General features: G+C 65.9%; 2 protein-coding genes across 8 annotated transcripts; one reads left to right on the top strand and one right to left on the bottom strand.

The window, feature by feature from the left end:
• Positions 1 to 718: 718 nt before the first annotated feature.
• On the top strand, positions 719 to 3,656 carry FNDC11 (fibronectin type III domain containing 11). Its single transcript, XM_030825294.1, has one exon. The coding sequence runs from the start codon at positions 2,647 to 2,649 to the stop codon at positions 3,607 to 3,609; it is 963 nt and encodes a 320-aa protein (XP_030681154.1). The 5' UTR covers positions 719 to 2,646; the 3' UTR covers positions 3,610 to 3,656.
• Positions 3,657 to 4,892: 1,236 nt separating this feature from the next.
• HELZ2 (helicase with zinc finger 2) lies at positions 4,893 to 19,863 on the bottom strand. Of its 7 annotated transcripts, none has more exons than XM_030825291.1 (20): positions 19,806 to 19,863; positions 17,793 to 18,906; positions 17,285 to 17,468; positions 17,104 to 17,211; positions 15,685 to 16,202; positions 14,892 to 15,533; positions 13,389 to 14,172; positions 13,059 to 13,134; positions 9,203 to 12,914; positions 8,974 to 9,068; positions 8,757 to 8,888; positions 8,498 to 8,659; positions 8,276 to 8,420; positions 8,025 to 8,141; positions 7,758 to 7,950; positions 7,466 to 7,600; positions 7,142 to 7,360; positions 6,891 to 7,047; positions 6,648 to 6,815; positions 4,893 to 6,163 (listed from the first exon to the last, which is right to left on the bottom strand). In XM_030825291.1, the coding sequence occupies exons 2-20, from the start codon at positions 18,068 to 18,070 to the stop codon at positions 6,039 to 6,041; spliced, it is 7,950 nt and encodes a 2,649-aa protein (XP_030681151.1). In that variant the 5' UTR covers positions 18,071 to 18,906; positions 19,806 to 19,863; the 3' UTR covers positions 4,893 to 6,038. The 7 variants fall into 7 exon arrangements, 5 of the variants coding, with proteins under 5 accessions (XP_030681151.1, XP_030681150.1, XP_030681149.1 ...); XM_030825290.1 differs by having other exon boundaries at positions 5,596 to 6,163; positions 8,025 to 8,165; XM_030825289.1 differs by lacking the exon at positions 19,806 to 19,863 and having other exon boundaries at positions 6,129 to 6,213; positions 8,025 to 8,165; positions 17,793 to 18,859.
• Between the last annotated feature and the right edge of the window lie 342 nt (positions 19,864 to 20,205).

Here is a 20,205-nt window from a genome sequence, read left to right as displayed (position 1 = left end):
GAGATTGTGACCCCAGGAGCCCCCCCAGCTAACTGGGGTGTGCTGTGGGGGAAGCGGGGGATCCCGGAGACCCTGAGCCCAACTGAACGGATACAGACGGGACCAGATGGCCTCAGAGCTCCTCTGCGGGGCTCCCTGGAGCTATGGAGACCCCATTTACCCAGAGTCAGGTTGGGGCCTGAGCTTGGGCGGCTCCAGGTGGAAGGAGCCCGTGGTGGGAGGAGCCCGTGGTGGGAGGAGCCCGTGGTGGGAGGAGCCTGTAGTGGGAGGAGCCTGTGGTGGGGGGAGCCTGTGGTGGGGGGAGCCTGTACTGGGAGGAGCCTGTGGCGGGCGGGGCCGTGATGCGGGGAGCCTGTGCTGGGAGGAGCCTGTGCTGGGAAGAGCCTGTGGTGGGAGGGGCCTGTAGTGGGAGGAGCCTTGGTGGGAGGGGCCGTGGTGGGGGGAGCCTGTGGTGGCAGGAGCCTGTGGTGGGAGGGGCCGTCGCAATGGGGGAGCCCGTGGTAGGAGGAGCCTGTGGTGGGAGGAGCCTGCACTGGGAGGAGCCTGTGATGGGAGGGGCCGTTGCGGGGGGAGCCCATGGTGGGAGGAGCCCGTGGTGGGAGGAGCCTGTGGTTGAGGGGCCTGCGGTGGGGGGAGCCCGTGGTGGGGGGAGCCCGTGGTGGGAGGAACCTGTAATGGGCGGCATCTGTAATGAACGAGGCATTGCTGGGCGGAGCCAGCGGCGGGCGGAGCCGCCCCTCTTCTCTGTCCAGGCACTGGGTGGTCCATCCGTCAGCTCACCGGTCCCTGCCTCTCTCCCAAATTCCTCCGAGGGATTCCCGAGGAGTGCGCTCGGACTGGGGGGGTTGAGCAGGAACGCCCTCCCAGTCACCCGAGGCTCCTGCGCCCCGCCGGAAGCCGGGGGTGCGTGGGGAGTGCTGTGCCCGCGGAAGGGCTCCGAGACGGGAACTCCACTTGGACCCCGGCTCTTGGACCAGCCACCCGCGGTGGCCCCCAAGTCGGGGACGCGGGCCCCCAGAAGTCTGGGGCTCCCCAGGAAGCGAAGCGGATGGAAGATCACTCGGCTCGGGGTCCTGGGTCCCCACCCCGCCCCGCCCCCGGGCCGCAGAGTCACAAAGGCCCCTGGGCAACCCGCGGAGTGCGGAGGGAGGCTGGGCTCTGGGAAGTCCGCGCGCCGCTTCGGAGGCAGGGCAAGTGGGCGCGGGCCTGGGGCGGCGGCGGCGGGGCCGGGAGAGGAGGGCTGGGGGTCTCGAGAAGGTAAGGGGCAGGCAGAGCGGCCGGGGAGGTGGGCCCGGCCAGGGGAGCCAAGGGGAGTGTGGTGGAGGGGGTAGAGTGCGGGCTCTCAGGTGGTCTCAGGGAAGCGGGCTTGGGACCAGGGGTGTGTAGGATGCAGCAACGGGCTCAGAACCACCTTCCCGGGTTCGCGACCAGCCCCTCTGGGTTTTCCACCTGAGCAGCTGCTGGAGACTGGAAAACATCCCTCACACGTCACAGAGGCACCGTTTCCCTCCAGCGGTGAAATCCGCCCCAGCCTCCAGCCAGAGCAGGGCTTAGGCCTGGGGTCCTAGGGTCCTGCTCTCAGCTGGCACCTCACCCCAGACACACTCCCTGCTGTCCCCAGGGGCCTGTTCTCGCCCCAATGCCCTGGGAAGGTCAGGGGTTGCCCTTTTGGGCGTGAGGCAGATATGGCTTCACCACGTACCTGCGTGGCCTTGGGGAACTCAGCAACTGCTTGGCTCTCATTTGCGGTTCGTCCAAGTTCGTCCAAGGCCCAAGTGGCTGTGACAACCTGAGATCTCCAGGGTTGCTGGGTGCCCGGGGCAGCAGCCAGGGGTGCGGCTTGCTCTCCAGGGAGCTGCGGCAGAACCTGGGGCCACAGCTGCACTCAGCCGGTGCAGCCACAGACAGAGGGTGCTCAGCACTGGGCTCAAGCCCTGGATGAGAGCGAGAACCAAGCTTCTTAGCCTCAGGCTCCATCTGGGAAATGGAGTGTTGCTTGTGGAGTCCGTGAGCTCGCCAGGGACAGGGTCCCAGGTCCACAGCGAGGGCCCACAGCGTGGGAGGAGGGCTGCTCCTCTGGGCCCAGGCCTGGCCGCCCTCCTCCCATGCTGAGCGGCCAGCTGGCCTAGTCTTTGGTGAGGCCTGTCTCTGCTCTACAACTGCAGTGAGGCGTGCAGCTCCCCCAGGGAGAACTGGAGCGGGAGGATGGCCCACGAATGTCCCCAAGGGGGGTCCCGTGCTGCTTAGGACCACGCCGTCCCCTCTCCACGGCCCTGAGGGGTGCCGGCAACCCCTTTCAGCAGCAGGGCTAGGAACTGGGGCCCTTGCAGACCACAGGTCAGGGCTGGGGTTTCTGCCCTGGCCGTTCTGGCCAGAAGCCCACAGTCCTAGTTCTTCCCTGTGCTGTCCCGCAGGCCACTGGTTGTCAGTAGAGGTTTTTGCTCCTCAGCATAAACTGTGTCCAGATCTGTAGCCTGCCCATCCAGCCCTCCAGGCAGCCTCTTCCCAGTGAGTTGTGCCCCCGAGGAAGGACAGAGGCCCAGCATGGGGTCAGTGGGCTGAATCCATCCCCCGAACGTGCCACAGCCTGGGGGAGGCCAGCCTGCCTGGCAGCTGACACCCAGCCCTCCCCACAGCTCCCGGATAATGAGCTCCCACGTGGCAGGCCTGGGCCTGGACAAGATGAAGCTGGGCAAACCCCAGTCCTTCCTGGACCCGGAGGAGGCAGATGACCAACAGCTGCTGGAGCCAGAGGCGTGGGGGACCTACACCGAGCGCCGCAATGCCCTGCGTGAGTTCCTGACCTCGGACCTGAGCCCTCACCTGCTCAAGCGCCACCACGCCCGCATGCAGCTGCTGCGTAAGTGCTCCTACTACATCGAGGTCCTGCCCAAGCACCTGGCCCTGGGCGACCAGAACCCGCTGATGCTGCCTAGCGCCGTGTTCCAGCTCATCGACCCCCGGAAGTTCCAGCGCATGAAGAAGGTGGGCACAGCTCAGACCAAGATCCAGCTCCTGCTGCTCGGGGACCTGCTGGAGCAGCTCGACCACGGCCGCGCTGAGCTGGACGCCCTGCTCCAGTCGCCAGACCCTCGGCCCTTCCTGGCCGACTGGGCGCTGGTGGAGCGGCGGCTGGCGGACGTGTCGGCCGTCATGGACAGCTTCCTGACCATGATGGTGCCGGGGCGGCTGCACGTCAAGCACCGCCTGGTGTCTGAGGTCAGTGCCGCCAAGATCCCGCACATCTGGCTCATGCTGGGCACCAAGATGCCCGTCGTGTTTGACCGGAAGGAGTCGGCGGCCCACCAGGACTGGGCCCGGCTGCGCTGGTTCGTCGCCATCCAGCCGGCCACGTCGGAGCAGTATGAGCTGCGCTTCAGGCTGCTGGACCCGCGGACGCAGCAGGAGTGCGCCCAGTGTGGCGTCATCCCCGTGGCTGCCTGCACCTTTGACGTCCGAAACCTGCTGCCCAACCGTTCCTACAAGTTCACCATCAAGAGGGCTGAGACCTCCACGCTGGTGTACGAGCCCTGGAGGGACAGCCTCACCCTGCAGACGAAGCCAGAGCCCTGGAGGGGCCCGCCCTCAGCCACTCTGTCCGAGAGATGATTTTCTAATATTTATGCACTAATAAAGAGGAGTGTAAACGCACATACGGAATTAAAGAAACAAACCTATTTATGTTTTAAAGGCAGCAGCCACCAGTGTTTTTCCTGGCTCAAAACATGCCAAGCCCCAGGCCCTCTGCTCCTGCTCTTGCCCAGGGGGAGCCACAGGCCGGACCTCCCAAGATCTGCCAGCCCCTGACACCTACGGGTCTCCTCCAATGACAGGAGCTGCCCCACAGGCCCTCTGCGGTCCTAGCCCCCGCCCTCCTCGCCACCCCCATCACCGTGACCGAGCTCCCGCCTTCCTTACCCACCTCCCTGGCTTGGGGGGTTCCCTGAGGGAATGACACTCCTAGGCTGTGATGCCTCCCACCATCCCCTGCCCAGCCTCGAGTGCTCATCAGCACACCTGCCCCAGGAGGCAGCGGCACCACCAGGGATCCCTGGCTGTGAGCAGCTTAGCCGTGCCCCTCCGTGCCCGCCCCACCCTTTGTTCCTCAAGGGCCTTCCCGGTCCTGAGCGCTCTCTCTCCTCCAGGATCAGCTGCTTTTGCTCGGCATCCAGCCCCTGCTTCCCCTCACCGCTCACCTTCAGGGCTGCAGCTGCCCCTTCCTCCCAGAAGCCTTGGCTGCAGGCTGGTGAGGTCCCCAAGTCCCCCTTCCTAGAGGTGCCTTCTCATCCTCTCTGCAGGCACTTCTCAAGCTGTTGCAAAACTACTATTTCATGACGGCCCAAGAATAGATGCGGTCTTCAAGGCAGGGCCCGTCCGGCACACCAAGGAGGCCACAGTCCTGGAGACTCCATGCTCCGCCCCTCCCTCCACAGACGCCCAGAACCTCTTTTCCCACAGTGACCATAGCCCCCGCGACCATCTGACCCCCGAGCTGGCTCTGGGAGGCCACGGGAGCCCCTGTGGATGCAGCCACAAATGGGCCAGGTGCGGAGAGACCCCAGTCCACAGCGGCCAGGGGGCCCTGGGGAGCAGCTTTAAAACTGGGACCAGCAGGACAGTCAAGGCTGGTGGCCTCAGGGACTTCGGATTTGGCCAGCCTGGTGACACCAGAGCAGCTCTGGAGCTGTGGCCTGTCCTCACCACACCAGGCACCGGCTTTCCCCTCCCGGCACAGACAGCCCGAGCCACCAGCCCTGCAGGGGGATCGCTGCCCTCCCCACGCCCCTGCGCCCAGCACTCTGCAGTAGGCCCTTGACAGCCTCCACAACTGCATCCCAAGCACAGTGACCATCCACTTTTGCCGCCCAGCCAGACCTCAAAACACCCAGAAGTGAGAAGAGCTTTCAGAGTGGTTTTATCATTAAATTAATATCTAATCACATAATTCAAAGATATAAAATTTGGAACGTAGAAGGTGGGGCAAGCCCCTCCCTCAGGACTGGAGGCGGCAGCAGGGGCAGAGCCGCACTGAAGCTGGTGAGCGCACGAGAAACAGATACAGCTGAGCAGGCTGCCCCGGAACACTCAGTCCAGGGTGGAAGCGTCGCCCCGGCATCCCCAGCCCCCGAGCCCACTGCGCAGCCCACGGGAAGAGTGCAGGCTTTTCACATTTCAGAGGGCGGGGTGGGGCGCGGTGTGCCCCTGGCTTTGGGCTGCCCTCCAGCAGCCCCTGAAGGACACAGGCGGTGGGGTGGGAAAAAGGTCCCTTCTGCCAGGGAGGGCTCCTTGTCCTGAGCTTGGGCTGAGGTCTCTGTTCCAGTAACAGATGCTTTTTTTTTTTTTTTTTTTTAGACAGGGTCTCGCTCTGTCACCCAGGCTGGAGTGCAGTGGTGCCACCAGAGCTTACTGCAACCTCTGTCTCCTGGATTCAAGCGATTCTCCTGCCTCAGCCTCCCGAGTAGCTGGGATTACAGGTGCACGCCACCACACTCGGCTAATTTTGTATTTTTAGTGAAGACGGGGTTTCACCATGTTGGCCAGGCTGGTCTCGAACTCCTGACCTCAGGTGATCCGCCCACCTCAGCTTCCCAAAGTGCTGGATTATGGGCGTGAGCCACCATGCCTGGCAGGATGCTGGCTTTTAGTTCATTTAAATAGAAAATAAACCTGAACTCCACAGACGCCATCCAGAGTGATCACAGGTGGCGTCCAAAGGTCAAAGGGCAGCTTCCACAGGGTTTCCTTCCTGGTTCTGAGACTTCCCAGGGACAGCAGAACTTCCTTGTGCTGGTCCCAAGGAAGACCCTCTTGGCCACCCTGAGAGGTGTCCCTGTCCCCAGATGCCCAGGAGAAGCAGGAGTGTGGGGACCGGCCCTCGCCGTTCCTCCTCCAAGTCCACCCACTTCCCGCCCCAGGGAGAGCCTGAGGCCAGGAGGCAGGCTGGCCCAGGCAGGCTGATGGCGGAGGGTGGTGGGGACGGTGGGAGGGCCCTGGACTTTCCCTCCCAGTCCTGGCACCTTGCAGGTGGGGAGGGCTCTTCAGGAAGGCACAGTTGGCCTCCTGCAGATGCGCACCCGGCCGGCAGGCACGAGACTCTGCTGAGCCTCGCAGAAGTCCAGGAGGCTACGCCAGAGGGGGCAGCAGCGCAGAAGGAGGTGGTCTCCTGTGAGGGTGGGAGTCAGGCGGGAGTCAGGTGGGAGGAGTCAGGGTCAGCTGAGAGGAGTCAGGGTCAAGTGGGAGTCAGGGTCAGTTGGGAGTCAGTCAGGGTCAGGTGGGAGTCAGTCAGGGTTAGGTGGGAGGAGTCAGGGTCAGGTGGGAGGAGTCAGCATCAGGTGGGAAGAGTCAGGGTCAGGTGGGAAGAGTCAGGGTCAGGTGGGAGTCAGTCAGGGTCAGGTGGGAGGAGTCAGGGTCAGGTGGGAGGAGTCAGGGTCAGGTGGGAGGAGTCAGGGTCAGGTGGGAGGAGTCAGGGTCAGGTGGGAGTCAGTCAGGGTCAGGTGGGAGTCAGTCAGGGTCAGGGGGAGGAGTCAGGGTCAGGTGGGAGGAGTCAGGGTCAGGTGGGAGGAGTCAGGCGGGAGTCAGGCGGCTGCCTAGCCCAGCCCTGGCCCCACCTGTGTTCCCACCCTGGAAGAGCCCAGCCCCATCCTCACCGATCAGGCAGAGCCCCTCCTGGGCCCGCGTGACAGCCACGTTCACTTGGTTGGGGTCCACAACGAAGCCCAGAAACTTCTTGAGCCAGCTCTTGGTGGGCCGCTGGTCCAGGTCACTCTTGGCACAGGTGCGGACGGTGCTCACCAGCACATAGCGCCACTCGCTCCCTGCGGGATGGGAGGTGAGGCCCTGCGGCCGCTGCGCCCACCCTCCTGGCCCCACCCACGAGCCCCCAGCCTCACCCTGGCTCTTGGTGATGGAGGACACGGCCACCCCAGCGATGCCCTCTCGCCGAAGGGCCTTGCTGATCTCAGAGGCCTGCGCGTTGTAGGGCGTGAGGACAGCGACGTCCTGGGGCTCTATGGTCCTCCCCAGGGTCAGCTGCTTGGTGATACGGACCTGAAGGGCCAAGGGGGCAGGTGGAGCGGACCCTGGTGTCCCTCCTGCCCTCCTCCAGGAAGCCCTCCCTGACTCACAGGCACCAGACACTCACCACCTCAGCCACCTCCTCCAGGTTGGCCTTGGAGTTCTCATTCCCTTCGTCCGTGGACACCAGCAGGCTCCGCTCGTGGCCCTGCACGTGGCCAAAGATGACAGGGCAGCTCTCCTTGCCAGCGTGGCCCAGGACACTGGGTGGCCTCCTCAGGCCCTGCCACGTCTTCAGCCTGCTCTTGTAGAACGCCACAGAGGGGAAGGCACAGATGCCCTCGTGCTGCAGGCAAGGATGTGCGCTGGTCGGAGGTGCCACAGTTGCCACGCGGGGCTGTGGCCCCCTAGGGGCTGCAGGTGGGCTGGGGGCCGAGCGGGGCGGGCTCACCATGCGGTACTGAGTGTCCAGCATATGTGCGTCCTCGTGGTACCGCTCGAACAGAGACCGGTCCAGACCCAGGTTTTGCAGCCATTCATTCTTGACCACAGGCCGCAGCTGCTTGTGGTCTCCGAGAAGAACCACCTGGAGGAATGGGCAGGCCTGGCCCTGACACCCCTAGACCCAGAGGGACCCCAGCCCCACACGACACCCACGTCTGTGCACACAGGGCACCCCAGGTGGGAGACTGTGCCAGGGACGCCTGCCCATGCTGCCCACACACACACCCCCCGCCACCAACCTTCTCGGCCTGTGGGAACTGCACCAGGGGGATGAGGGTTTCAGGTTCCGTGGCCATGCCTGCCTCGTCAACAAGGATCTGCCTCACGTCCAGGGTTTTGAGACTGGCAGAGGCTGCGCAGGAGCAGGTGCAGAGGATGACCTCATGCCGGTCCAGTTCGAACTTCCGAGCCTCCCACAAGACCTTCTTGTACCTGACGGGGACACTGCTTGTCACCCCAGGGCCCCCATGCTTCAGGCAGCTCCACCCCTGGCCCCTGCCACTTACGAGACCAGGTCCTCCCTGGAGAAGAGCTCCCCTCTCTGCAGCCGGGTGTCAAAGGCCTTGATTTCCGACGAGTACGGGTTGGGGGCCTGCCGGATCCGGTGGTGCAGGGTGATGCTCCTGGGGGACAGGGCACAGTGAGCCCTGTCCACGCAGGGCCATCCCGGGGGCAGAGCTCAGTGAGACCCACCTACACAGGACTGTCTGGACAGCTCGGCCCCACTCCGCCCAAGCCCCAAAGACAGCGGGCGCACCTGAGGCTCTGGTTCGGCCTCCCCTCCCGGGGGCTCTTCCTGAGCAGCTTCCTGCTGCCCACGCGTGGCACTGGGAACTCGCTGGCCTCAGCCTGCTCGCTGTACACACGGAGGGGCTTCAGCTCCATCCTTCTCAGGAGCAGTCCTGAGGGCAGTTGGGGGACGTGAGTCCTGCCCCGCATGCCAGCTCCCCAAAGGCCCCCACCGCCGACCCCAGCACACCTGCCAGGACGTCCACCGACTTGTTGGAGGGGCCGCAGTACAAGATGCAGGGACCCCCCAGCCGCTTCTCCCCACGAGTGGGGCCTCCGGGCTGCACCTGCTCCTGGTTTGATTTACGAAACCAGAATACGATGTGGAGGCCCACGATCGTCTTCCCTGTACCTGCAGCCGGAGAATAGGAGATTGTAGCCCACCCCCGGGGTCCCTGTGGCCCAAGGCAGCCCAAGGCAACCCGTGGCTCCCCCGGCGTGGGCCCCACCTGGTGGGCCCTGGATGACCGTGAAAGGCTTCTCCAGAGCCTCCCTGACCGCCACGTTCTGGCTAGGGTTCAGCTTGTGGCAGCCTCCGGGGATGTCGTAGGTCTGCCGCTCCAGGAACCTGCTGGGGATCACTGAGAAGGGGGCGGCCTCCCTGAGCACTCATGCAGGGTGGGGCTAGGGACCAGAGGGGAAGCTGGAGGGGTGGGGCAGACCTACCTCTGCAGAGGGGCTGCGGGACAGGCCGGCCCAGTGCGATGTTGGTGACCAGGGGGGACGCCTCCTCTAGCCCACGCACGGCTTCCTCCTTGCGGCTGGGGGTGAAGGCAGATGCTGGAAAACCAACAGGATTCCCAGGAAAGGGGCTGCTGCCCCACGAGGTCCCCCCTCTTGGATGTGAGGGGCCCAGGGCGGTCCCCCAGCCCAGCCTCTGCTGGGAGCCACTCACAGATCAGGAAGCTGCTTGGGCAGCAGCTCAACGGTGAACAGGGTGCCCGGCCTCAGCACCTCTTCCGGAACCTTCTCCATGCCCATGTGGTGGATGAAGAGGTGCACCCGTCTGGGAGCCTCCTGCTGGTCTGCCCGGCGCTCCTGGTCCCAGTCCTCCGTCTGCCCATGGGCCACCCAGGTATACGTGCCAGGGTCAACACTCAGGCCAGGGCCGAGGCTGCTGGGCCCCGGGCGTGGGCTGGCCGTGGGAGCCGGCAGCCCCTCGAGCCGGATGCAGAGGTAGCAGCAGCTGAAGTTGATGTCGGCACAGTTCTCCTCAAGGAAGGCAGCCTCCAGGCGGAAGGCGCCCTGCAGCTGCCCCTGCGGCGTCCGCGACGCCTCCCAGGAAACACCCAGGTGCTGAAGTGTGACAGAGTCATTCTCGGCAACCGCGCCGGTGGCCGACTCCAGGGAGCAGAATGGCTCCCACACGCAGGCGTACTCATCTGCGTCGCGGTACCGGTCCCGCGGGGCCTGGTACACATGGCCCGAGAAGCAGTCTCCAGGTCGCTCCACGTGCTCCAGGCAGAGGCTGAAGCCGGGTGCCACGGTCCAGAGCTGAGGGCTCGGTACCAGGAAGCCGTGCTGCAGGCTGGCGCCAAGCTGCACCTGCAGGGTGTCCCCGCTGCCCAGCTCCCGGGCCACCTCCAGGAAATGGCCACAGCCGCTCCGCTGCACCTGCACCAGCTCCCGCCGCTGGGACGCCTCTCCCTTCTCCTGGATGAGAGCAGCCGCCTCCGGCCAGCGCTGCAGCTCCACCAGCGCCAGCAGCTGCTTCCACAGGGCCGTCTCTATGGCCCAGGTGTGTGGGTCCAGCACAGTGCCAGGCAGTGGCAAGGGGGGGCTGGATCCCTGCACTGAGTAGACACGGCGCCGCCACAGGAGCCGCAGGCCGGGCCGGCCCGCCAGAGCGTGGGGGTGCTCGGCCAGCTGCAGGGAGCCGTAGGGGATGGGGCAGGGGTCAGGCAGCGTCTCCTGGTTGCTGGGGAAGAGCAGCCGGAAGCAGCGGGAGCCTGCCTCCACGTCCACCACGAAGCCCAGCTTGTCCAGAGGCTGGGCCTTGAGCTGCACGGCCAGGTGCAGGCTGCGCGCCCGCCGCTGATAGCTCTGGGCAAGCGCGTGCTGGAGGCTGAAGCCCTGGCAGAGCCCATCGATGTCCCTGGCAGAGTAGGCGGAGCCCCCATGGCCCAGCGCCAGCAGGATCTGCCGCTGCAACACCACGTCCAGGTACCTGCGGATGGGCGAGGTGGCCCATGTGTAGCAGTCCACCTGCAGCGAGTAGTGGCCGCCCTGCTGCTGGTGGCCCCGGGTGCAGCGGCCGAACGCCGAGCGCTCCAGGGCCTTTCGGAGGTCGCGGCCTGCAGGAGCCAGGAACGGGTGCATGTCGTCCGTGGTGACTAAGTCCACCATCTGCTCGTAGTCCTGGGTGCGGGCAGCAAGCTGGACCTGCTTCCAGAGGGAGGCCAGGAGGTGCAGCCGCGTGTCGGGGGGACTGCCCCTGCTGCCGTGCAGGTGGTGGCCGAGGTGCAGTGACAGGGGCACCCGGTCCCCATGCTTCTCACACAGGGCCTTGAGCTGCTGGCTGCGGGGTGCTGGCTGCCACCGCAGAGGCGTGACCGTCCGCGTGCGTTCGCTGCCCACCAGGAACTCAGCCACGAGCCTGTTAAACTGAATCATGTACTCCTTCACCATGATGTGGGCCGCGCGGAAGCCCAGGGTGCTGTCCTCATCCGGCTGCTCGTAGAAGCAGTCAGACTGCAGGCGGTGCCGGCGCAGCAGCCGAGAGAAGTAGCACGCGGCCACGACGCAGGCCTCCATGGAGTCCAGGCGGGCCGGCAGCTCACGGCCGGCACCCGGGTGCTGCCTGATCACCTCCTCCGCCTCCTCGTAGGACAGTTGGCGGTCAGAGCGGACCACGGAGGGTGCAAAGCGCAGGCTCTTCAGCTGGCCACTGGCCTTCTCCATGGTAAGGAACAGGGAGATGGCCAGGCGGTCCTGGCCAGGCAGGAGGCTCAGGATGTCCTGGCAGAGGCTGGCCGGCAGCATGGGCACCGGCTCCCTGCCGGGGGCATAGAACGCAGCGCCCTGCCTTCGGGCCTCCATGTCCAGCACCCCGTCCCTGGGCACGAAGCTGGCCACATCAGTGATGTGCACAGCCACCTCGCACCTGGGACCCAGGTCTCGGACACTGAGGGCATCATCGAGGTTGCAGGCACCCTGGGGGTCCACAGTGAAAGTCAAGAAGGCGCGGCAGTCCTCTCGGCGGCCGGCAACCCGGCCAAGCTCCCTGTGGTATTTCTGCAGCGCCTTGGTGATGGCGGCCAGGTCCGACGGGGGCACCCTCAAGCTGTACTCCAGGCCGAGGATGCGGAGGCCCTGCTCCCAGGTGCTGGCCTCAGGCAGCACCTCCCGGACGATGCCCAGCGGGTAGTAGAAGCCTTGCCGCCACAGGACGATGTGGACCCAGAAGAGCCGGCTGTGCCGGGCCTCAGCTGTGAGCCTCTCAAGCCCCACACGCTGCAGCCGGCCCTTCCGGAGGCTGTAGACGGGGACCTGCGACGGGTCCTTCAGATCAGCCACGAAGATCTTGGTCACGGAACCATTGATGGGGACCATGATGCGCGGGTCCCACCTGTCCATGCGGCACACAAACGCCAGCTCGTGCCTCTTCCTCTTCAGCACGCCCAGCACGCGGCCCCGAAGCCGCCCCTCGGGGGCCCTGTCTCCCGAAACGAGCTGCACCAGCACCTCGTCCCCAGGGAAGGCCATCCCACAGTCCAGGCGGCCCCTGACCTGGACGGGGCCCAAGGAGGCGTCGTCCAGCGGGATGGCTGACGCCCGCTCAAAGGTCTCTGGCACGAAAGTGCAGTGGCGGTACCGCTCGGGCTCCGCGCGCAGCAGCTTCCGTAGCGCAGCCGGGGGCAGGTTCTCGTACAGCCGGGCCTGCCGCGGGGACTCGGGCCTGGCGACGGTGTCCAGCAGCCCGTCCTCCCCGACGGTCACCATCACCTTCTGGCTCTCGTCCAGAAGCTCCTGTAGGATGGCGTCGTCAGCGTTGAGCTCCCCATCCCAAGGCCAGAAGTCAGCCTCTGCATCCTCGGGCTCCGTGGACTCCACGCCCGCTGTGGCAGCCGCTCCTGCCGCACAGGCCCCGGGCGCCACGTCCTTCTTCACTGCGTCTCCTGCTGGTGCCGCCGCAGCCTCCGTCTGCGCTATGGTTGCCGTGATGTCACGGGATGCTGGGCTCAGAGCCTCATCTCCCGGCTCTGCCTTCACCGTGGCCGTCACCACAGCCGTCGGCTCCTCGGTCAGGTCCCCTACTGGCTCCGAGGCAGCCTCCCAGTTCCCTGCTGCCCCAGCCCGTGTGCCTCGGCGGGGCCGGCGCCGTCTCTGCGCCACACCCTGCTCGACCTGCTCCATGGACAGGCCCTCGGGGCAGACACTGTGCCGCTCCACGCACTCACGGATGAAGCTCTCCCAGAGCCTGCCACAGGCCCCGAAGGAGCAGAGGGCCACGGCGTCCCCCACCACCACCAGCTGGGACTGGGCACGGGTCAGGACGGTGTTGAGCACGCGGGCGTCGGTGAAGAACTCAGGGGCCGGTGCCCCAGGGCTGAGCAGGCTCTGGCAGGTGTGTACCGTGCTGAGTACCACGACCCGGAACTGCCGCCCTGCAGGGGGCACGCGGTCAGGCTGGGCGCGCGGGACGGTGGGACCAGCCCCACCCCTGCCGATGCCAGGCTGAGGAGTGGGCCGAGCCACCCCGGGAATCCTGGGGCAGCTCCTGGCAGCACCTGGCCCCACTGGTCACCCACCTGGCAGGATCTCAAAACTGCCGACAGACACCTGGCCTAGGTCCCGCCTCCTCAGCTCCTGCCTCAGCGCACTGACCTGAAGACGCAGCAGGGCCAGGGATGAGCGTCGGACGCAGTGAGGACTGGCCACCCCCGACAGGGAGAGGGCACCCCCCCACCAAGCTCCAGACACCTCAGGGGCCTAGCCCCACATCAGCCCTGGGAGGCAAATACTGCAGCCCCCTCTTACGGATGGGGAAACTGAGGCAGGGGGCTCGTCCATCAGCCGGAAAGCTCCCCCTCCCCCAGCAGGGGTGCAGTCGGGGGCTGTCCCGGGCTGGCCGGGCTCACCTGGGCACCGTGGGAAACGACGCAGATGTGCCTCTGCTCGCGGCTGCCCCAGCAGCTGGGCCAGGTGTTGTAGGCCTCCTGCACCTTCTCGACGGCCTGCGCAATCTCAGCCAGATTCAGCCAGGACGCCATGGACATGTCCCGGTCTGGGCTGCCCGCCACGTGGCAGAACATGAGCGGGTAGTGCCGGGGGTGGGGCGGAACCTTGCCCCTGGCGTGGATAGGGTTGCCCTTGGCCACGTAGAAGTGCCGCGAGACGAAGCTGACGATGGCTTCCGTGCAGCGGTAGTTCTCATGGAAGACCAGGCGGCTCTGCCGCGCCACCTCGTGCTTCTCCTGCTGGTAGAACAGGAAGAGGCGGTGCAGCAGCGTGTGCTCGGCCGCCCGGGCCCTGGCCACACTGAACAGCCGGGGCGTGACCTGCATGTGGTCGCCCGCCAGCACGAGGCGGGTGCCGTGCACGGCGTAGGCCAGCGGGGTGAGGGCCTCGCACTCCAGCATCTGGGCCGCCTCGTCGATGAGAATGTGGGAGAAGAAGCCGACCGGCACCCTGAGCTCACGGGCCTGGGAGGTAGTGGTGACCACCACGCGGTGCCGCGCCAGCTCTGCCCGCGTGGGCGGGCGGAAAGCCTGACGGTCGTCGGTCAGGCAACAGTACTGCAGCGTGACCGGGTCCGTCTGGCTCAGTGGCCGGTCTGTGTACATCACACGGAGAGGAGTGGCCTCAGGGTGGCCGCCACTGACGTGGCTGTGGAAATACTCCCGGATGTAGATGTCGGCAGCGCTGCGGGAGGGGGAGGAGCTCATGGCTTCTTGCTGGGGGCCTCAGCGCTCTCCGCTAAAGCACCTACTGTGTGCCCAGCTGAGCTGCCCCTGAGCACAGCCCTCGTCTGGCTGTCAAAGGTGAGCAGCAAACGCTGGTGTCCCCACTGTCAAGAGTCTGAGGGGCGAGAAGCCACAAAGGGCTTCGGGCAACACCTGGGCGAGCCCAGAGGCTCCTCTGACACTGCAGACGCCTGCACCTCCCCGGCCCCCAGAACCCCAATCCAGAAATCAGCACGGGACGTCCGGCCACTGTCCCAGGCTCTTCCTCCCACTCCCCACTAGGAGGGATGGGAAGGCCCCGGCCTGGGGAGGTGGTGGTGGCAGGGACCCGAGGAAACCACATAAACCAAAGGGGAACTTTGTGGTTAGGACAAAAATCTGTGTTTCTATAAAAACCAAAAACAAGACTCATCTCCAGAACTGCTGTAGCCTTCCCGGCGACTCTCTCCTTGGGCCAGGGCCCCGGCAGAGGCACCCAGCTCCTCACCTGACAGCAGACCCGGCCACCCTGGGTGCCCTGAGCCGGGCCTGATAAAGCGAAAGCTCAAGGCTGGTGGGCTACAGGGAGGGTCCCTGCAGAGTCAGAGGACTGGAGCACGTCCAGGGGTGACCGCCTGCCCAGTGTAGACTTGGGCCGGGCGTCAGGTGAGGCGGGGGGCGGGCCAGGCTCGGGCTTACCTGTTGGTGTGTGTACAGATGAGCACCTTGGTTTCAGGCCTCCGGATGACCTCCAGGGAGGCCATGGCCAGCGTGTAGGTCTTGCCGGTGCCAAAGGGGCCATAGATGAGTAGCGGGGGGACACGCCTCCCATCCCCAGGGCCCCAGCCCGCGATGAGCGCCATGGCCAGCTCCTGCTTGCGGTTGCCACGCCGCAAGGGTGGGACAGACCAAGGTCTGGGCAGGGCGCAGGTGGGCAAGTCAGGCACCACCAGCTGCTCCTCAGGCAGTGTGTCCACAGCCTGGTGCCAGAGGCGGAAGGTCATCGGGTCAATCTGGAACTGCACCTCCAGGACCAGGTGGGCCTCAGGCTGCAGCCCCAGGGCCAAGCAGCAGCGGGCCGGAAGCAGCAGCCACAGCGCCTGCTCCGAGCTGGCCCGCCTCTCCAGCCGCACCTCGAACACTGTATTGTCGGGTGCAGGTACAGGGGCCACCAGGGCCGTGCTGACCGCCCGGCCCAGCAGGAAGCCCTGGTCTGTGTCTGGCATCAGGGAGGAAGGGACGGGGACCTCTGCGTACAGCGCTCCCGGAGGCGCGAAGAGCATGTTCAGCGCTGGCGTCTGCAATGCCGTCTTCAGGAACACCTGGCCTCGCAGGGTCAGCCTGGCAGGATGGCCTGGGTCAGCTCATGGGGCCACAGCTGCCAGCCCCGCTGCCAAGTCCATGCCCCCATCCGCTCCTGTTGCCCCAGCCGCTCCCATTGCCCAAGCTACTCCCGCTACCCCCAGCCACTCCTGTTGCCCCCCCAGCTCACTTAGCCACCAGCTGCTGCTGAGCCTCCTCCTCCTCATAGAGAAACTGGTGCATCCTCTGCCGATAGTTGGTTGGCGAGATGGGGCCCGAGGCCAGGCCGCTGCGGTTGAACTCCAGGGCCAGGGCAGGGCCCTTGTACTTGGCCATCAGGGCCGTCTGCTCGGCCGTCCGCTCCACGCCAGGCACCACATGGCGGTTGCCAGTGTGCCAGCGCTCCATCTCCTCAGGGTGGCTGAGTGCCAGACTCCTGCAGGGTCCTGGGCGATGCCCCTGGCCCAGCTGCAGCCCCAGCTTTTGCAGCAGCACCGGCCGGCGGCCAAAGTCGAAGACGAGCCATTGCTCAAAGGTGCCGAAGGCGGCGGCCTGCACACGCACTCCCACCCGGAAGTCGGCAGTGGAGCTGGGCACACGGAAGCGCTCGCCCCGTGCGTAGAGCCGGCCTGGCGGGAGGCCGGGAGCCACCAGAGAGAAGTCAGCTCCTGGCTCCTGCTTCAGCAGGGCCACATGTAGCAGTGGCTCCTGGAGAGGAGGCCGGACGGTGAGGGGGGCCCAGGGCTCCCCCCCACCCTCCCGAGAGGCAGCCTGGCCAGCGTAGCCCAAGTGCAGGGTTCAGGTCCCAGCCCTGCCACTTCCTGGATAGAACCCAAGCAGGCTGCCCGGCCTCTGTCATCCTCAGTTTCCTCCTGTGCTAAACTCGGCCTCTGTCATCCTCAGTTTCCTCCTGTGCTAAACTCGGCCTCTGTCATCCTCAGTTTCCTCCTGTGCTAAATGGGGGTTGCTGAACCTTCCTGGGGCCCCTATGGATGTTCCGTGAGGCAACGTGGGCAGCTTGAGGCCTCACCACCCACTCTCCAGGTGCCAGACCCTGGTGAATCCTTGCTTTTGCTTTCGTTTTTGAGACGGAGTTTTGCTCTTGTCGCCAGGCTGGAGTGCAATGGCACGATCTCGACTCACTATAACCTCCGCCTCCTGGGTTCAAGTGATTCTCCTGCCTCAGCCTCCCGAGTAGATGGGATTACAGGCACCCACCACTATGCCTGGCTAATTTTTTTTTTTTTTTGGATGGAGTTTCGCCATATTGGCCAGGCTGGTCTCGAACTCCCAACCTCAGGTGATCCACCTGCCTCAGCCTCCCAAAGTGCTGGGATTACGGGCGTGAGGCATGGCACCTGGCCAAATCCTTGTTTTAACCTGTATACTCCATAGAGTAACTCTGCCAGGGCGGGACTGTCCCGGACCCCCTGTCTGTAGGTGAGGAGACTGAGGCAGAGAGGCTGAGGGACCTGCCACAGGTCACCCAGGCGCTGAGCGGCAGTGCCTCATTATCAGCTCCGTGACCCAGGCTCTCGATGTCTGCCGGGGCTGAGGTCACCACTTCCCCAGGGCTCCCTCCGCCCAGTCAGAGCTGCTCTCCGCTCACCTCAGAGTGGACGGCAAACGTCCAGCTGTACTGGGTCTTCCTCTCCTGGGCCTGGTACATCAGGGGCTGATTGCAGGTGACGTGCACACCATCAAGGGTCTCTGCCAGCTGCGTGGAAGTCTAGCCTTCAGCAGGAGGCCTGGACCCCGCCCCACCCCGCCCACTCCCAGGGCCTACTTACCACAAGGACCTCACTGCTGCTGCGCTGGTACTCGGCCAGCAGCCGCTCCTGGTAGGGCACCAGCCCATCCTGCCAGGCCGCCTGCCCCCGCAGCTCCACAGCCTGCGTGCGCTGGACCCACTCCTGCAGCTCCCGTGCTGAGTGTGCCTTGGTGCAGGCGTCCCCGTACTCACAGAGGTCAGGCCTGGGGGACAGGGAGGTCGGCAGGGCTACACGGAGGCACAGCCGCCGTGCTGAGTTCAAAGGCCGGGGACCCCCTCAGCCCAATACTGGTGTCTGTAAGGAGCAGGGGCTTTATTCATCCCACCCACTCCTGTGCTCCCAGGACAAGGCCTGGCTCAAGCAGCTCCCAAACGTGAGCCTCCTTTATCCAGGTCCTCAGAGGCCACCGTGGTTTCAGCCCTCAGCAGGTGGCAGGGAAGCCACCGTCCACTGAACCTGGGAGCCTCTGGCTCTGCCTACGGTGGGCTCCTGCCCCGCTCCAAGCTCCTGCCTCGAGCATCCTTACTTTGGGCAAAGCTTGAACTTGGAGAGTCCCGGGGGTGGGGAACGGTGCTCCCAGGGCACGGCCTGGTCGAAGGCCACCATCTGTGCGTGCTCTGAGGATGTGCAGTGGTTCTCGAAGGCCTCCTGAGAGTGGCAGGTGACCAAGCAGGCTGGGCAGTACAGCTGGGCCCCAGGGGGCTGGCCGAGGGGGGCCGTGCGCCCGTCACCATCAGGGGCAGTGGGTGTGAGCAGGTCCCCCCGCTGGAGGCCACCCAGCTGCTCGGCCTCCCACACGGCCATCTCCACAGCGCTGTGTGCGAACTGGCAGCGGGACTCCCCACGCCAGCACGGCTGCCCGCGCCCCACAAACCTGCAGTAGGCAGGAGGCTGGCCAGCCCGGAGCTGCGGCCTCACCGCCACAAACTGTTGCTTGCGGCGGCCCTCAGCGCTCACGTGGGCCAGGAGGGAGGGGCAGGCTCCATGCTCAGGGCACTGCCCCTGGGGGTCCACGCGACAGACGCGTGGGGGGCAGCGCCTGAAGCAGAGGGAGCAAAGCAGCTCGAAGCGGCCTCCAAACTCCGTGAGGATGGCATCGGCCGCCCGGCCTGCCCCTCCCTGGGCCCCGCCGCCCACCACCTCCGCCTTCAGCCATAGGCGCTGGAGGCTGTGCTGACGCTCGAAGGTCCAGACCAGGGCCTCCTCGCGACTGCGGGCAAAGGTGCACCGGTTTCGGTGGCGCCGGCAGCCGAGCCCAGGGCTGTAGTAGCGGCAGACTTGGTAGCACAGGGGCCTTGGGAAGGTGGGCCGGCAGCCCACCACGCGCCAGACCTTGCTCTTGGTGGCCCGCTTAAAGCGGGCCAGCAGGATCTCGCCGGAGCAGTCATGCTCCACCCTGCGGAGGACGTAGGTGCTTTCATTGAGCCGCTGGGTGCAGCGGGAGCAGCCCAGACACAGGTCCACCAGGGCACACAGCCGGGCCAGGGATGGCCCTCTGGTGGCCGCGGGGCTGTTGGGCAGCAGGCTGGACCCTGGAGGCGCCACCTTGAACACTAGCTTGGCTCTCCGGGGCGGTGTCTGAGGCTCCTGAGCTCACGGGTCCACGCGGTCCACTGGGACTGTTGGCCACGGTTCGAAGCCTGCGACAGAAGGAGCAGGTGAGACTGAGGCCGGAGGACATCTGCTCCAGGCCCAGCTCCGAAGCACGGCCTCTCCACCAAGCAAGGAGCTGGGACTCTGCCCACCCTGAGGCCCAAGTGGAGGCCTTGGCAGTAGCTGTGTCCTGTCAGGGAGTCAGGGCTCACTGACCCGGATACAGCCAGACCCTCCCTCCCGAAGGGTCTCAGGCCCCACCTAGAAGGAGCCAAGGTGACTGCTTGTGGAGCCCTGGAGGGGGCAGAGCCCTCGGCACAGTGCTGCCCCCAGGAGGCTGCACTCCTCTGCCCCAGCCGGGGGTCCTGTGCACCCCAGGGCCTCGGCTCCTGACTCTTCTAAGGACACAGCACCTCCTTTTCTATTAAATGACCACTGGCCCCCAGGAAAAGAGGACTCCACATCTGCACCTGGGGAGGGGCCCACAGAGAGGAGGGTACAGTGCCCACCAGAGCTCAGGGTGCCAGGAAGAGATGGGTCCCCAGGCCCCCACCGCAGCTGGGATTCGACAAGAAGAGAAAGTTTAAAAGCAACAGACTGGAGGCAGACTTCAGTATGAGAACCCGGCACTCCCGGGGGACCTCTCTGAGAAAACATCCGAGTCTGCCGTCCAGAAAGGACGGGAGCCGAGACCCCAGAATCCTGCGCTCCAATGGGTGCAGAGACCAAGGGCTGGGGCTTGCTGCGGAGGGCGCTGGTCCCGGGCAGGCTGCACTGCCCCGGGCTGGGTCTGTGGCTCCCGGGACTCCGTGCCCCCGGCTGCACTCACCCTCCCGGACCCCCGCGCCCGTGGCCCCGCCGCCCTGGGACCCCCGTACTCACCCTCCTGGAGCCGCCCCTGGACCCCCGCGCCCCCGCCCCTCTGCCCTGGGAACCCTGCGCTCACCCTCCTGGAGCTGCCTGCCCTGCCGAGCCTGCCCAGGAGCTCTCAGTTTCGATTCTGTCCCGGGCACTGACGCTGATCGCGGAAATTACCTCACCGCCCCCCGCCCCGCCCCGCCCTGCCCCGCCTCCAGCGACAGCTCGGCCCCCGCTGCGAGGGAACCTCGGGAAGCGCCAGCGAGCAGAGGACGCCCCTCCCTGAAGGGCCAGCGCCGTCGGAGGCGGAGGCGGCTGGGGGTGGGGGGTCCTTTCCCGCACCCCTCCAGGGCCTCACACCCCGTCCAGCCCTTCACACACCACAGACGCCCCGATGATGTGCCAGGCGGAAGGGATGAGACCCTGCCCAGCCCTGGACGGCAGGAGGGCCTGGTGACTCCACCATCAGCCCCTGGAGAAATCCAGGC

The sequence above is a fragment of the Nomascus leucogenys genome, chromosome 13, assembly GCF_006542625.1.
Source record: "Nomascus leucogenys isolate Asia chromosome 13, Asia_NLE_v1, whole genome shotgun sequence".
Taxonomy (NCBI): domain Eukaryota; kingdom Metazoa; phylum Chordata; class Mammalia; order Primates; family Hylobatidae; genus Nomascus; species Nomascus leucogenys.
This window is presented reverse-complemented; position numbering and strand designations above follow the sequence as displayed.

Bases quoted from the DNA above. Each gene is read 5' to 3' on its own strand.
- HELZ2 (XM_030825290.1), bottom strand. From the start codon at position 18,070: ATGGCCGTGTGGGAGGCCGAGCAGCTGGGTGGCCTCCAGCGGGGGGAC. The intron at 12,915-13,058 runs GTGGGTGACCAG...TGCCCCCTGCAG, and splicing joins CAGTTTTGAGATCCTGCCAG to GGCGGCAGTTCCGGGTCGTG. The intron at 8,166-8,275 runs GTGCGCCCGCTG...CTGCGTGGACAG, and splicing joins AGGCCGAACCAGAGCCTCAG to GGCTCACTGTGCCCTGTCCC.
- FNDC11 (XM_030825294.1), top strand. From the start codon at position 2,647: ATGAGCTCCCACGTGGCAGGCCTGGGCCTGGACAAGATGAAGCTGGGC.